This window comes from Capricornis sumatraensis, chromosome 1, assembly GCF_032405125.1.
Source record: "Capricornis sumatraensis isolate serow.1 chromosome 1, serow.2, whole genome shotgun sequence".
In the NCBI taxonomy this organism is placed as follows: domain Eukaryota; kingdom Metazoa; phylum Chordata; class Mammalia; order Artiodactyla; family Bovidae; genus Capricornis; species Capricornis sumatraensis.
The window spans coordinates 250,218,197-250,233,705 of NC_091069.1; the positions used below are offsets into that span (position 1 = coordinate 250,218,197).

The window sequence follows — 15,509 nt, forward strand, 5'->3', positions numbered from 1 at the left end:
TGCCTGCTTTACTCAAAGTCCACCAGTGTCAACCTAACCCAGAAATCCTTTCACAGAAACCTCCAGGTTAACGTCTGAACAAATGTCTGGGTGCTGTAGCCAAGTCAACACTGAAATTAACTATCACAATTTCCATTCTATTTAAAAATATTTTAAAAACACCCTTCAGAAGTCCGTTTTAGCCCTCCCCCTTTCTTCGAAAAGCCACCAGCTTGATCCCGAGCTGATCAGCACCAGCTGATCCCGAGCATGCCCCTAGTCGCAGGGTGACCCCTGGGACAAGCGGAACCTGCATGCTTATCTGAGTCTAGGTCTCTTTGGGGGGTTTTCTGGTTAGTCTGGAAAGATCCCTTGTGGGTTTATCACATGTGGTTTGGAGCCAGCTGTGTCAGGACTGCAAAGTCCTCACCAGAGCCCAGGGCAGACAGGGACCCTGCCTCCACAAGCAAATCCCTCTGGGTTAAGGAGGACAGAGGTCACACACTTCATGAGTGGACCTGGCCTCGGCCTCCACTGCTTCCCTTCAGCCTGTCCTCCCTTTGCTGACCAAGCAAATATTCCACGCTTTGCTAAGGTTTGGAATGTTTCATGTGCCTCTCACCAGGATGGGTGGTTTTAACCATCACGGCACATGGCAGTTATGAAGGCATTGGCTATGTGTAAGAATAACACAGGTGCAGCGGGGGCTTATAGGCACGTGTCCTGCTCATCTTACACACACGTCCCACGTTCTACAGGATAAAGTGGCGCTAGTGGTAAAGAACCCACGTGCCAATGCAGGAGACATAAGAGACGTGAGTTTGATCCCTGGGTCAGAAGATCTCTTGAAGGACATGGAAATCTGCTCCAGTATTCTTGCCTGGAGAAGCCCATGGACAGGGGAGCCCGGCAGGCTACAGTCCATAGGATCACAAAGAGTCAGACATGACTGAGCGACTTAGCACCACACACAAAAACACGAAAAAAAGACCTGTAACGATCATAATAAATATATTTGTAACTTCTCAGCTGGACAGAAATGCTTCCGGCAGCACAGGTGCATGACAACGTCTGGGTCTCGTCCACCATTAGACCCTGGGCTTCACCTCCTCCCACCAAAGGTCACAGTGGGGGCAGGACCACCAGATCCAAAGGGTGATGGTGGGTCTTTAGCAACCATGGGAAACCCAAAGTTAAGCAACTAAAATAATAATTTGAAAAAGGAAAATAAAGACAATGTAAGGAAAGTTGCCTTTGTTCTAGGAAAAGTCTTTTTTTTTTTTTTTCACAGTATAATGACTCATTCATAAAGAGGAAGTGAGTTCTGTTGAAAAATACTTGAAATACTCTCTCAGGGGGAGAAAGCAATTCTTCACCAGCGTGGCCGGGCCCTGGGCAAGGGGCTTCACTCGCTGCCTGTCCTGAGCCAGTAGGGAGAGTTCCTCCTGGGACACCAGAGCCGAGTGCCTGCTGTGAAGGAGAAAGGGGCTCGGTGCCCAACCGGGGACCCCACAGACACCTTGGAAGCCAGGGGTACAGCCTCGCCAGGCTCCCTGAGGTCTCTGAGATAAACACGCTTATAAGAGCCCCCAACCTCTGTGACTGTTTCACCCAGTGGGGGGGTGGGTAACAGGTGTGTCCTGGGCAGTAGGGGACAATGGCCCCCACACCTCCCACCTCCCCCAGGGAGGAGCCTGTCCCTGGAGACGGGGGCACAGAGGGTTCCCAAGGACAGACTACTGGCCCAGCTCAGCAGGTCCCAGTTTGCGTGTGGAAAGGCCACCGTGGAGCAGACCCACCGAGGCGGGGGGTGGGTGGTGGGCAAGGCCGGTCCAGCAGCATTCCGTGGCCTCCCCGTGGGTTCGACTGCACCCAAGCTGACCACGGCCACCTGCAGGCCCTGGACTGCCTGGCCAGAGGCCACTCAGCAGGGACTTACATCCAGTGAGGCAGGTCTTGCTCACTACTGAGGCAACACGGGTCTGAGGGGAAGCACCCGCTGTGTTTCTGGGGCCCAGGTGTGCCTCCAGGCCCTACCACCTCCCTCCAGGGGCCAGAAGTGGGGGGAGATGCCATAGATGAGGCTGGGTGACCCTCAAGTCTTCAAAAAGACAGTGTTTTAAGAACCTGCTCCACCTTGCTGCCCACCTCCCCCCACTACAGTCCTGGGTGGGGGCCTGGTGGGCACCACAATGTGAGCAGAGAGAAGGCTGGCATGGGAGGTGGCAAAGAGAAGTTTCCAGAAACTGTCAGGAGGAGGGCACATGACTTACTGCCCTGGAAGATGCAGGCAAGACAAGGGCAAAGGCCAGATGCACGAGGTTTGGGGGAGGAGATGGCCTTCTCCTTAGGGCCTGGAGAGGGCATGCGGCAGGGTCAGGAGGGGAGGGCAGTGTCCTTGGAGCAGTGGGGTGGCTGGGCCAGGGCTAGGGGTGTGCAGGGGCAGCGAGGGGCTGTTCCTGGGGATCAACAGTACTGAGGATGTTCCGGGAGCAGAGAGGGGGCTGTGTGTGTCTTCATGAGCACGTGTGTGTGGGCGTGTGTGTGTGTGTCCACGTGCGTGTGTGTGAAGGCCCTAACCAGACCTGTTTGAGGGGCTAGAAGCAGCTCAGTGTGGCCCAAAAGTGCATGGCGAAACATGAGTGAGAATGTGGGCCTGTGTGAGTATGTGCTCTGTGTGTGAATGACGAGTGTGAGCTTATGAGAGACTGGGTGTGTTCACATGGGTGTGGGGGTGTGCAGGGCGAGGCAGGTGCCCGGAACTTGGGGACAGGGGACTGGGGCACACATGCCGGGCGGCTCACGACCAGGAGTTTGTCCAGAGGCGAATTGCTCAGAAAGGACCAGTGTGAAAGCGGGGAGGAGGTCCCTGAAGTGAAAAGGGGGCCCGCTGGCCTTGAGCTTGTCCAGAATTTGTGGGGAGCCCCAAGCTGGCCACAGAGGCTGCCTGGGCACGGCTCCCTCAGCCACCCTGGGTTCCCTGGTGACATGCCCACAGCCGGTGTGCTTCCAGGCCTCCAGGGACCTCACGTGCACAGGGAGTACCTCTTCACAGCAGGGATGTTGCTCCACACGCGCACGGCGTTCTGGACAGTCCTGCCGCGGACATCCTGGATGGTCACCGGGTCAGTCTGAGGGATGGGAACACGGGCTGTGAGCCGGGGGCACCCACAGGCCTCAGCCACCACAGGCGCCCAGAGCAGTCTCAGCCCTCCTGGACGGAAGCTGTCTCCCAGTCGAGACTGTTCACATGGCACGTCTGTTTTCTTATAAATCACCTTATGAGGATAAAACTGAGTTACTATTTTAGACCTTTTAACCAGCAGATTTTTCATTTCCAAAGGTCACATGCCCAGGGACTCCCCGGCTGCTCCACGCAGAGGTGGATTCCGTGAAGGACAAAGAATTCCTTGATCTCTGAGCCAAGAGCTGTGTCATCTCCGGCAGATAAGAAGCTTTGTGGGCAGACAGCAGACTTCCAAAAAGGCTGATGCCTCATGATTCAAGGGAGCACCTGGATCCTGGGGCCACAGTCTCCCTCGAAAGGTCAGGGGAGGAGGGGCTGGGGGAGCCATGGCCGGAGAAACGGGGCTGAGAGACCATCCAATTCCCGACACGCACCCCGGCGGCCTGGACTCCACCTCCTCAGACTCAGCCGGGGTGGCAGAACCTTTCTGGGCATGTCAGCCTCTCCCGTGTCCACACCCGTGGCGGGGAGCAGAGCTCACAGCAGGATGTACCATTAGGTACAGGGCAGAGACAGGCAGTCCTGGGTTTGGCACGTCTAGTTGTTCCCTGCCATCAGCAGAAATGTGGATGTACAGGAAAGTGGGAACAGTCACAGGACACACAGTGAGTTCTCTTTGCTGCCTACTTTCGATTCGGGACTGATACTGAGCAACCAAATGTGCTCACAAAACGGTCAAGAGACAGCATCTTTGCTGTCCTCCACGTCTGCTGACAGCTGCTGCTTAGGTTTGCAGGCTGGCTTTGGCTGGACTCAGGATCACATATTCACAGACTTTTCAATAATCAAGGAACCTTACAAGCCTGGTCCTGACTGCTCGTATGTGGTAACATGCCAGTATTTTAAAATTCCAGGTTCCCTAAAAAGGAGAAATAACCACAGATGGCAGAAGAAAGTAAGAGAATCATGAGGACACTTTGCTCAACTCTATGAAAATGATTTTAAAGTTTACTTAAATGGATGGCATTCTGGGAAAACATAACTTACCAAAGTGATCTCAGAAAAGATTGGAAATCTTAACAGATTAGTTTCTACAGAAGAATTCTGCTAAGTCGCTTCAGCCATGTCCGACTCTGTGTGATCCCATAGACGGCAGCCCTCCAGGCTCCCCTGTCCCTGGGATTCTCCAGGCAAGAACACTGGAGTGGGTTGCCATTTCCTTCTCCAATGCATGAAAGTGAAAAGTGAAAATGAAGTCGCTCAGTCATGTCCGACTCTTAGCGACCCCATGGACTGCAGCCCACCAGGCTCCTCCATCCAAGGGATTTTCCAGGTAAGAGTACTGGAGTGGGGTGCCATTGCCTTCTCCGACACAAGAATTGCTCCCATTTAAAACCTGGGCGACAATGACCAATCCAGACAATTTCACCGTTGTCAAATCTTTAAATATTTTTACAAAGCAAGCTTAACATTGGCATCCAAACCAATAAAAATAGCACAAAGCCAATAAAAACCTCACACGCACCTCTCTTGCGCTTGTCAAAGCAAAAATCCTACATGAAAAGCAGTTCACCAGAATTCAGCAATCCGTCAAAAGAGTTGGATACAACTGAGCGACTAACACTTTCACAACAGATCTAAAGAATAAATTCAATTATCTCCATGAACATAAAGAACATTTGACAGAATCCCACAATTATCCTTAATTAAAATGGATCAAAAAAATAGAAATCAAGGGAAATGACTAGAAATTTCCTTAAGATAGTGAAATTTATCAACTGTGACCTCAAAATCAGCATCAGCCTAGGAGAGAAACACTGGGAACATTTCCGTGAACGTTAGGAGTCAGGCAGGCATGTCCTGCCACTACTGTGATCCAACGTGAAACCAGAGAAATGCGGGAACAGTGAAATTCGAGGTACAGAATCGGAAAGAAAAACCTGTCACAGCTTGCAGATAATCTGCTCAAATGCCTAGGAAGTCTACCTGAATCAACTGCAAACCACTGTCCTCCACAAAGTAGTCCAATAAGGTGACAGGAGCCAAATCAATCGAGATGGATCGATAGTTTCTTGAATACAAATCAAAACCAGTAAGATACAGACTGGAAAAATCCCAGCTTTGTAGGAGGAAAGACGAGCAGAAGGACACTTGGAGCCAAGGAAGGAAGGCAGAGAGCTGGGGACACCCTGTGGGCGGGCAGGGGAAAGAGCAGCTCTGCCTTCAGAGGGGCTATGCAGACATCCTGGGGGTGGGGGGCAGCATCTCTGAAAACGGCCCATGGATCCCGCAACCTCTCTTCCGGAATCCACCCCTACTGACATCCCCCCTCGTAGCAATGTTTTTAAGAGGAAGAGATTAGAAACCACCCAACTGTGTGTTTCTGGAAACAGGTTGAAGGCAATTTTTTATGTCCATACAAATAGAACAAAACAAAAACACATAAATTAAAACAAAGAAGGAGAAAGGCACTTTCCCGGCAGAACGATTTCCAGGGTAACAGGTGAGTGAGAAAAGCCTGTGGGCAGGTTTGCAAGTTTGTGGAGATGTCCTGGAGGTGACGAGGGGTCTGAAGGCAAATGCAGCGGGAGTGGGGGGAGTGGGCGTCCGGGAGACATCTGCTGTCAATTTATAAACACCGGAGCACAGCAGGGGGACGTCCTGGGATGAGGGGACATCCAGCCTGGCCTGGGGCCGCCCTGTGCTGGGGGCGAAACGAGCTGGGAAGCATGGGGCGGCTCAGGCCTGGATAGAAGGTCACTGAGTCCAGAAGTGGCCTAAAGGCCAGGACTTGGGTCTGAGGACAGAAAGAGCAAGGCTGTTGGTTCCCCAGGGTGGGTGTGAGTGTGAGTGTGTGCACATGTGTGTGAGTGTGTATGTGCAGACGGAGCTGGGTAGGGGGAGAAAGACATGGTAGCTTCCTGAATCCAGAGCAAAGCATCGAGAAGGCACCGATGGGGCCTCAGTGGTATGACAGCCCTCGTGGGCCCCATGAATTCTGAGAAACCAGTCCTCAGGGCCGGGACCTAAGTGGTGCCCCCACCAAGGGGCCTTAGTGTCCCCTGCAGAGGCCCTGACCTGCACGTACCTCCAGGAAGCGAGTGGCCACATCCAGGTCCTCCTCCGTGAGCACCAGGTTGTCCACGAACATCCAGAAGAAGGGCTGGGGGCTGCCAGGCAGGGGCCTCGCGTACTGCAGGATGCGGTGGAACTGGTACACGTACCACCCTGTGGAGGGAGCGGGCAGGTGTGTCTGGGCTCCACCCACTGGGAGGGGCCCGGGACAGGAGAGCGGGGCTCCGGTGGGAGAGGGGAGGGGAGACCTCAGCTGCCTTGTGGCCGCCTGCCCCCCAACAGCCTGGAGGGCCAAGATGTGCCTGACACCAAGACAGCACAGGTGCGAGGGGCTGGGTACCACCCCTGAGGGACACACAGCCGAGCAGACGGGGTGGGAGGGGCGCCAGGCCGCCCTGGGGTGACAGACCGGCTTACGTTGTGGTTGTCGTGATGGCTTCACAGGGTACACAAGACCCACTGGGACATGCTCACTGAATACGGACACTGATACATGACTCTGATGCTCCAACAAAGCTGTTTTTTTTTTTTAAAGTTGCAGACAGTTTGCAATTCCTGCCCTCCCGGAAGAGTGCTGGGGTGTGTGGGAGACAGTGGGGGACAAGAGGCCCTGGAGTCCCAGCAGATGGCAGTTTCTTACCTGGGGGATGGTCGCAGGTGTGGCCCAGGGCGGGCGTGGAGCCATAGGTGAGGTCGAAGGGGCCCCACTCATCTATCTGCAGGAGAACAGGGGTGGCTCAGGAGGGCAAAGCGGTCCCCTGGGTTGGGCACCTCGTTTGTCTAATCATGTGATTCAAGCTGACCCTCATGGAAGGGGTGGCAGGGCAGTGAAACCCACTGGGTCAGACCCTCTGTAAGTCAGGGGGTGTGGGCAACTCACTTCCTCCATCTGGAGGAGGCGGCCCTGGGAATCTGAGTACCATGCCTTCAAAGACCCTCCCGGGAGGTTGACACACAGGCCCCCAGATTCATGCGTATTTCCTGTGTTGCTGGAAAATACACATCGAGCCCCTGATGGGTCAGTGGACAGTGGGAGCATGAGCTGCTCCGGCCGCTGCAGCAACACCCCCACCCCGAGGCCTCCCAACCCCTCCTGAGTGGAGCCCACCAGGGGCTCAAGTGCCCCTCCCATGTGACCAAGGGCCCGGGTCAGAGACACCGGCCCAAGTCATTCTTAAAATAAATGAGACCCAAACACTGGATGCCTGGTTCTGTGACAGCAACCCGTGCAGAGCAGACTTGGCTTCCCTGGACCCTCACCAAACCAGTGGACAGAAGCCTGCACCAGACGCCAGCTCCCCACCTCACGTGCCCTGCTGCAGCCAGCTCTGCCCCTGCTCCTGCCCCTGACCAGGTGCACAACTATAGCAGGGGCTCTATCCCAGGGCTCCACTGCAGGCTGCAGGCTGGGGTGAGTACAGAGTGGGGTCTGGATAGGGAGGAGGCAAGGGGGCTGGAGGAGGCGAGCTTGAGCTGGGGGGCCAGGGTCTGCAGGCTGGTGGCTGCTGTGACGAAGGAAATGCCATGAAGGAAGCAAGGTCTTCCTTGTTCCCAAGAATCCGCCAGCGAGCACTCTGAATCCCCTGAAACCCACAGACATGGACAGCCAGATGTCACTGTGCAGACATGGGAGCGAGTGGCAGCCGGATGCCCCATCTCCAGGGTGGTGGCACTACAGGAAGGCCTGGGTCACGATCCTCATGAAAAGGACTGGACGCTGGCAGGACCGAGCGATGACGATACACATGGGAGTCACTGTCACCAGTGAGACTCAGAGCTCATCATGGGAGGGATCTAGACCCTCCACTGCACCAGCAAGAGCCCCTCCACGTCTGCTCTGTCCTGCAGCTCTGCGGCTTGAGGGGGGAGGCCTCATATCACTGTCCAGCCCCACCTGGACCATCTGCCCTTCAAGGCAGGACCCCGCCTGGGGAGCCTAGGACAAGTATGATGACCAGAAATGCTCCCTGGTGGCACATCTGATGGGACCAGTGGGGCGAGAAGACAGACACTGTTTTGGGCTTCAAGGCAGGGCAGACCCCAGGGGGATGGACCGGTGGCGGGGGCGTCTCCAGGCTCAGCCAGAGAGGAGGGCTGGCCCCTGGACACACCCTTGGGTCAGACCAAGATGGGGGCGGAACGGAGCTGTAAGGCTCTGGCTGGCACCCTGGGGGCAGAGTGGACTCCTTGCTGCCACCTGCAGTGGCCAGCGCTCTGCCCCCTCAGGCTTAATCCGATGTGAGGGGCTGTGTGGGCCTCCGGCGAGGGCCCAGATCCTCCTGCAGAGGCTCCCAGAGGAGGCTTCCCATCCCTTTCCCACCCCAGGATGCTCTTGACCAAGCTGGCTGAGTCACTTTTAGGCCCTCCCTTCCAGGCCACATTCAGGACAGCAAGAACAGGCAGCGTGGGGGCCACAAACATGCTCCTCTCATCTCCCCTGTTGTGGGGGTGATCCCCGTGAGACCCCCCCAGGTCAGCCCTGCAGGGGGCTGCCCCTCCCCCTCTTTCTGCCTGGTCCCCTGTCCCCTTCCCCCGAGTCTGCTCTCACCAAGGGCCTGGAGGAGCTGAGTCTGCCCTCACCGGGGACCTGGAGGAGCCGGCAGTACTTACGTCCCTCCTCACTACGTTGGTGACGTCATCCAAATGTTTCAATCTTCCCGGCTTAGAACCATCTTCCAAAAAGCCCAGACTCGTCAGCTCTGGGTGGGGAGCCGAGAGGACATAAGAGGGCTGGCGTTGGGTTTTGACCCGACGTGGAATCAAAGGCCAACGGCTGATCAGAAAGTATGGCTATCGTATGGCGAGCAGACTTTATCTTTCCAGCGACATGATGGGGTGAGCAAGCACTAATTTCAGAAAGTCAAGCTATGTGTTACAGGCTGCAGTGCCACTCTCTGGGTTAGGGAACCACTGGGTGGTGGCGATGCATGCTGACATCACCCGGTCAGGCCGGGAGACACACCTGGGCTGCCGGAGAGCGTGCAGCCGAGCCACTGGAAGGTGAGCCCAGAAAGGATCTTGTGAATTAAATAACGCACTGTCTGGGCAGGGACTGGAAGGCTGAGTGGCCATGGGCCATGACTCCTGGGTTCCTTCAGGGAAGCCATGCGCGCTCTGTGTGTCTCGGCCCCCAGATCCTTAACACGGATGTACACGGGGCCACCGGGATCACACTACCAGGCCCTTGGCAAGCGTCAGGAGCGGGGCAGATGGCCCCATTCCACTTGGCCAGAGACTAACAGACATATTTTCACTGATCCCTTTTACATCTGCTAGGCCCACAGGAATCCACAGAGTTTCCAAAAGTACCGGCAGGCGGGGGTCTGCTGGAGGTCCGCAGGAGCAGGACACCCAGGCAAGGCTAGAATGCAGCATGTGACTGCCTGGGTGATGGGGGAGTCTGGGTAGAGACGGAGAGTGCAGGGAGCCCGGCAAGGGGTGGGGCAAGTAAGGGAGCCAGGTGTGTGGAGGTGTGTGAGGCTCAGTGGCTCTGGGCAGGGCTGTCCTAGCAGAGAGCTGGCCCTACGGCCCTCACTGTGGCATTTCACACCCACCGTCTTGCTATGTGAATTTTCTTTCCAAGGCAGCCCAGCTGAAGGAAGGAGCCCCAGGTGCTCCTGCACAGCACACCCCTCGCTTCCTGGAAACGGCCCCCAGTCCCAGACATGCAGTGAGTGTGACGCTGGGGACCTTTGCACCCCCACCCTCGTTACACACACCTGGGTCCCCTGTGGGTCTCGCTCCAAGCAGACCCCTCCTCTAGCATGAATCCTCAGGTGTCACTGCACCCACCTTTCTTGATGTCCCCAAAAAGGGATAGCACCCGGACGGGCTCTCTCTTCCACACAGGCACAGTTTTGTACATCTCAAGGGGATTCTCCTATTAAAAAAAAAAAAAAAAACAACAGAACATTCTGATGACTGCCTGGTCATAGAGCCCATGAGTGTCAAGACAAGTTCTTTCTGGCCTTGCACACCTGCTGAGGGGGCTGGCCCCGCCTTGACTGCACTGACCGCCAGGCCTTCATGAAGATCCGGCCCGTCCCCCAGGCCAAGGCTCCTGCCCTCCCCCGCCAACCGCATCTCCAGCAAAGGGCAGGCAGATGCTCGGGACCTCATTTCTTGGGAAAGGAGATAACTCTGTCCCTAGAGAAACCACTTCCCTGTACTTCTTGGGAAGAGTCTCTGACCTGGGGCACTCCAAACGCCCATGGCCGTGGGAGACACCGGATTCCTCTCTGTCCCCTCTGCAGGCTCTGAACCCAGGCCCGAAGTAAACCGGCACCACCCGTGAAGGCCACCAGCGCAGGGCCTCTCCCAGCCAGGCCTAAGCCAGCAGCCGTGTCTCCGCGCGAAGGGGCCAGGCTGAGGACAGGAGCCGAGAAGGCGTCCAGTGACACCCTCTCTCCCATGCAGGGCACCAGCTGGCAGAATGCGGTGGATCTATCCAGCAAACAAGCACTCCTGAGCCCCCGACCCCCAGGAGGCTTCTTGGCCTCCTATGAGCATAACATTGCGCTGTGGATGGATAACCGGGCCTGAGCAGTGGTGCTGCCTGCAAGTAGTGGATGGTGGGGGTCCCAGGAGACCCTGAGCCCAGGACTGGAGCACGTGGACGGCACCCAAGGCAGGCAAAAAGTGAAGCAATGGGAGAGGGCAGGCGGTCCTGGGCTTCTTGGGGGCATGGAGAAGGCAGGGCATGTCTGGTGCAGGCGCAGCCCTGACAGACACTTGGGGACGCACGTCCTGGTTCCCTGTGGCAGCTGCAGGAGCCGTGCCTCCTTCCCCTTGCTCCCCTGGGGCAGTAACAGTGGTTCAGAGTATCTACCCCTTACCCCTTGGGTGAGAAACCCCTCCTGCAGTTTGCTGGCTCGGGGTCTTTTACACAGAGATGGGCGGCTTCTGCCACAAGATGGACCTGAAGAAGGCTCTACGGGGAGGGCAGGTGCCTAGTTTAGAAAAGCACCTTGAAGGCACTTGCTCCATCCAGTGTCAGGGAGTGCAGGGTGGTGGGGCCACCACGTGCCCCCATGGTTGGCCTAGCAACGCCAGGTGTGCAGCGACTCCCCAGAACCGGCCAGCCTCGAAGAGCAGAGAAGGAACCTGAGGCTCCAGGCCGCCCCGGTCAGTGCCCACCCTGCCCTGTCACTCAGCCCCCACCCCCTCTTCGTGTGTCTCTATCCCACTCCTTCCTGGTAGATGACACCAATCACTGCATTTCATGTCACCCCAATCCAGGATGACCTCACCTCAAGATCCTTCTCTAAACTGCATCTGCAAAGACCTTATTTCCAAAATAGGTCATGTTCACAGGTACCGGAGGTTAGGACTTGGGTGTATGTTTGAGGAACAGAGCTCAAACTACTACGATGAGCCCACACTCCTGCTTAGCTCATGGCCCCGGCCTTGATTCCAGAGAGGACCCATGTCTGTGCCAGCTGTCCGGGCTGGACTTGGAGATCCCACCCGGGCATTTGCTCCCACTTGCTGAGCCCAGAGGCCCACGTTTGCTGGGCCCTCTCCTCCCTCCTACAAATGCCTGGTTCCCAGGCTTGGGAGAAACAAAGCTGCTGCGCTAAGGGGACTGGTGGGAGACAGACACCTAGTGGACACTGCTATCAAAGAGGAAGATGAGGAAAGTGCATTTGCTCAAAAGCCTTTAACTTCATCACATAAGCAGAGCGGATGGGCGTTTTGCAACCAGTCGCCGGAGGAAACGAGCCAAGTTAGGGCTGGCTGTTCGCCCGTTCTATTCTCCAGCCCCAGCTGCCACTCACCGCCTCCCGGTCATAGAAGGCCTTCAGCCACGTCCGCCACTTCCTCCTTCTCTGCAGCAGCCCACTCCGGGGGAAGGGCAGGCAAAGGAAGCAGACCCAGTAGCTCATGGCGTGAACCTTCCCCGAGGTCCCGGGGCCAACCAGGGTGTCGACGCACTCGAAACAGTAGCATCTGGAGTCAAACAGAAAACCACAGCGGCAGAAATGATGCTGCCTCCTCGCCAGGTGAAACCCCAGTGGCCCAGTAGGCAGCAGAGAGCCTGCTCCTTGTTCTGGAGTGAGTGAAAAGACAGGTGGAAAGACAAAGCCAGCAGGGTGGGGAGGCAAGGCAAGGCTGCGGCTGAGGGAGGGGGACCTAGAGCCACAGGGCCCCAGTCATCCGCAGAGGACAGGGGGACCTGCGGACAGTGGCAGGTTTTCAAGACTCCCCTACGCCAGCTGTTCTCCGCCTCCCAACTTCAGCATCTAAGAAAGCAGGTGAGATCTCCCCATGAACTCAAGTGCAGGGGCACCCACTGAGGGGACAGGGGGGCAGGTTTGGGGTTGGGGAGCTTAAGTACAAGGATGGCCCAGAAGGGCTGGAGGGACGGACTGCAAGTAAGGCTCAGCTGGGCACACAGCAGGGGAGAACGAAGGCACCCGCCTGGCCCTGGCCATGTGAGTGTCCTGTCACTGTCCTACTTAACCATCCAGGGAGCAGCTATGCCTTGGAGATAAAAACAGAAAGAAAAATCACAAGCACACGGCTTTTGACACCCCCTCCCATAGGTCAAGCGTACATGCATGCTAAATCACTTCAGTCGTGTCCGACTCTTTGTGGCCCCACAGATCATAGCCTGCCAGGCTCCACTGTGTGTGGGATTCTGCAGGCAAGTATACTGGAGTGGGTTGCCATGCCCTTCTCCAGAGGATCTTCCCCATCCAGGGATCGAACCAGCATCTCTTATTTCTCTTTCACAGGAAGGTAGGCTCTTTATTACTAGCGCCACCTGGGAAGCCCCTCCCATAGGTCAAGGCTCTTCAGCAAATGAAATATTTGAGATGGAAATTGAAAGCTTTGGAGAAAGTCATCCTTTGGGGAAGGGGGGGTGGGGTGGGAAAGTCCCTTGCACTCCGGGATGCAGAGCCCAGAAGGATGGGCGTTCCCCAGGTTTATGGGCAGCAATCCTTCATGACCCGATCCCACACACCCCTGGCCTCACCGGGTGCAGTCGGGATTCTCGCAGATGAGCAGCGTCTCCCCGGCGCAGCAGATGGAGCAGTAAGACTGGTACCCGTCGTCGTCATACAGGAAGAGGCAGTCCAGGAACTTGTCCTTGGTGAGGGCAAAGCCAGGCTGCCCACGCTGCCCTGAGGCCACCACGAAGCCACCCTCGCCTCCCTGCTTACCTTGCACGGAGCACACATCCCCCCCTCAAACAGAGGGTGCTGTGTGTGCACCTGGAGACTTCCACAGCAGATACACACGTCTGAGGCAGAAACCCACAGTCAATGTGCGTCATGACACCGCCAGACAGAGCAACAGACTTAGCAACAACAGAAAAAGTGCAAGGCCTGTACCCTGAAAGCCACAAACTGCTCTTGAAAGAAAGCTCAGATGGGAGGGCATCCCATGTCTGTGGATCAGAAGACTAATGAGTGTTAAAATGCTGTGTGTCTCAGTCATATCCGAGTCTTTGCGACCCCACAGACTAACCCACCAGGCTCCTCTGTCCATGGGATTTCCCAGGCAAGAATACTGGAGTGGGTTGCCATTTCCTTCTCCAGGGGATCTTCCTGACCCACAGAGCAAACCCACATCTCCTGCATTAGCAGGCAGATTCTTTACCACTGAGCTACCCAGGGAAGCCCATTAAAATGGCAAGCCTCCCCAAATTGGTCTACAGATCTCTCTCAAAATTCCAGCTGGGCTTTTTTTTTCCTTTTTTTTTTTTTTGCAGAAATTGCTAGCCTGATCCAAAAATCCATGTGTAAATGCAGGGGATCCAGGCTAGGCAAATCCATAGAGAAAAAAAGTAGATTTGTGGTTGCCTAGAGTTGAAAGAGGGGAGGGATACAGAAAGAGTTACTGTGGAGTCACAGTTTCTTGTGCAGGTGATGAAAACGCCCCAAAGTTAGACTGCAGTGGCGGTGGCACATTATGTATGATTATACTAAGACACTGAAGCGTACACCTTCAGTGATAGGTCAGGGTCTTTAGGGCAGGTGGAGGGCATACAAGCTGGGCACCAGTGGCATCCACTGCCCTCCTCCAGGGATGGACAACCTTCTTGAGTGGGCTGACATCCTTTCGCCTGGCCAGGTGTGTGGCACTCACCTTCTATGTCTCGCTGGTTGACTTTGACTTCATATGCAATAAAATCTGGAAAAGAAAAGACATAGTCCCTGCCTCTGCCTGTCTCCCACATCAAACAGGTCAAGAGAGGAGCCTCAAAGTCGATCTTTTGAGGTCACAGAGGACCAGCACCACCCTCCCCCCTCTACCTTTCAAATTGACATTTAAACATCCAAGCTGATTGCTGGGGTAGGGGAGGCTTGGAGTGGGACCCTCCTGCTCCTGAGTGAGGCCTGATTATTCCAGAAGCTGGGAACCCTGGACAGTGCTCAGGCCTCGAGTTGGCATCCCAAGTGATGGGCCCAGTACTCAAATGAACCCTCACCTCTGCGAGGCCCAGGTGATGGTGGGGATGACAGTTCGCTGGAACCCACTAGGATGATGTCCAGACTGTGCTCCGCCTCTGGGTCCAGGACTAGGGTAGCAGCCAAGGGGCCACCAAACCAGGAGACAGGACAGACAGCAGAGAGTGAGAAGGTGCCCCATCAGCCTCCATCTCAGAGCCCTGGAATCTTGGAATCCTCATTCAGCCCCTACCCACCCCCCACAGTGACACTCACTCCTCCCAACCCAGGGCGGGGATGGTGTTGAGGGGCAGGAATGTCAGTGGTGAGTACCAGCCTCGAGGGGGAATTCAGGGGTTGCCCATCAGGTGGGCCACTTGGGTCTCACAGGGCCCGACGTCCTCCGTGGCACCTCCTCAGTCTGCACCCCCCCAGCTGTGGGCCCCTCAGCCACCCCATGTTCCTGCCACCCCAGGGTCTCCCAGACCCCATCCAGCTTTGGTCTCTTCCAAGAACTCTTGAAGGCAGGGGGGCTCCTGAGAAGAAAAAAGGGCCTCACGGATTTCACAGGGCGGGGGCCATTGCTCCCTATCCGGCAGCAGGGCTGGGTCAGGGTCCGAGCCATCCACAGTCTCCAGGTTCAGCGTCCCCGGGGAGGAGAGGGCCATGGAATCTGGGAAGGGACCTCTTCCAGAATCAGCAGGAAACCGGGGTGCTGGACTCCTGGGGTGGGGGCGCGTAGGATGACGTACGGATGAGGGCGGGGGAGGGCGGGGGAGGGCGGGGACCCCTCAGTGCCACTGGGTGTTGGGTGGAAGGGTGGAGGGCTCCTGTGAGGGTGCTCCTGCTGGGTGGGGGATTAGGGAATCCCG

The 15,509-nt window shown here is 56.3% G+C and overlaps 1 protein-coding gene across 1 annotated transcript; it reads right to left on the bottom strand.

Annotated features, from left to right (window-relative positions):
- Positions 1-1,283: 1,283 nt before the first annotated feature.
- DNMT3L (DNA methyltransferase 3 like) lies at positions 1,284-15,305 on the bottom strand. The gene is made up of 12 exons (XM_068969478.1): positions 15,197-15,305; positions 14,679-14,798; positions 14,336-14,380; positions 13,408-13,487; positions 13,221-13,333; positions 12,019-12,190; positions 10,034-10,121; positions 8,852-8,940; positions 6,882-6,957; positions 6,255-6,394; positions 3,025-3,110; positions 1,284-1,449 (listed from the first exon to the last, which is right to left on the bottom strand). Exons 1-12 carry the CDS (start codon positions 15,303-15,305, stop codon positions 1,284-1,286), a joined length of 1,284 nt encoding a protein of 427 aa, XP_068825579.1.
- Positions 15,306-15,509: the final 204 nt, after the last annotated feature.

Coding starts and splice junctions, on each gene's coding strand:
- DNMT3L (XM_068969478.1), bottom strand. CDS start 15,305: ATGGCCCTCTCCTCCCCGGGGACGCTGAACCTGGAGACTGTGGATGGC. Junction 3,111..6,254: donor TGGCCACTCGCTTCCTGGAG/GTACGTGCAGGT, acceptor CCCATCCCTCAG/ACTGACCCGGTGACCATCCA. Junction 1,450..3,024: donor AACATCCCTGCTGTGAAGAG/GTACTCCCTGTG, acceptor TCTCCTTCACAG/CAGGCACTCGGCTCTGGTGT.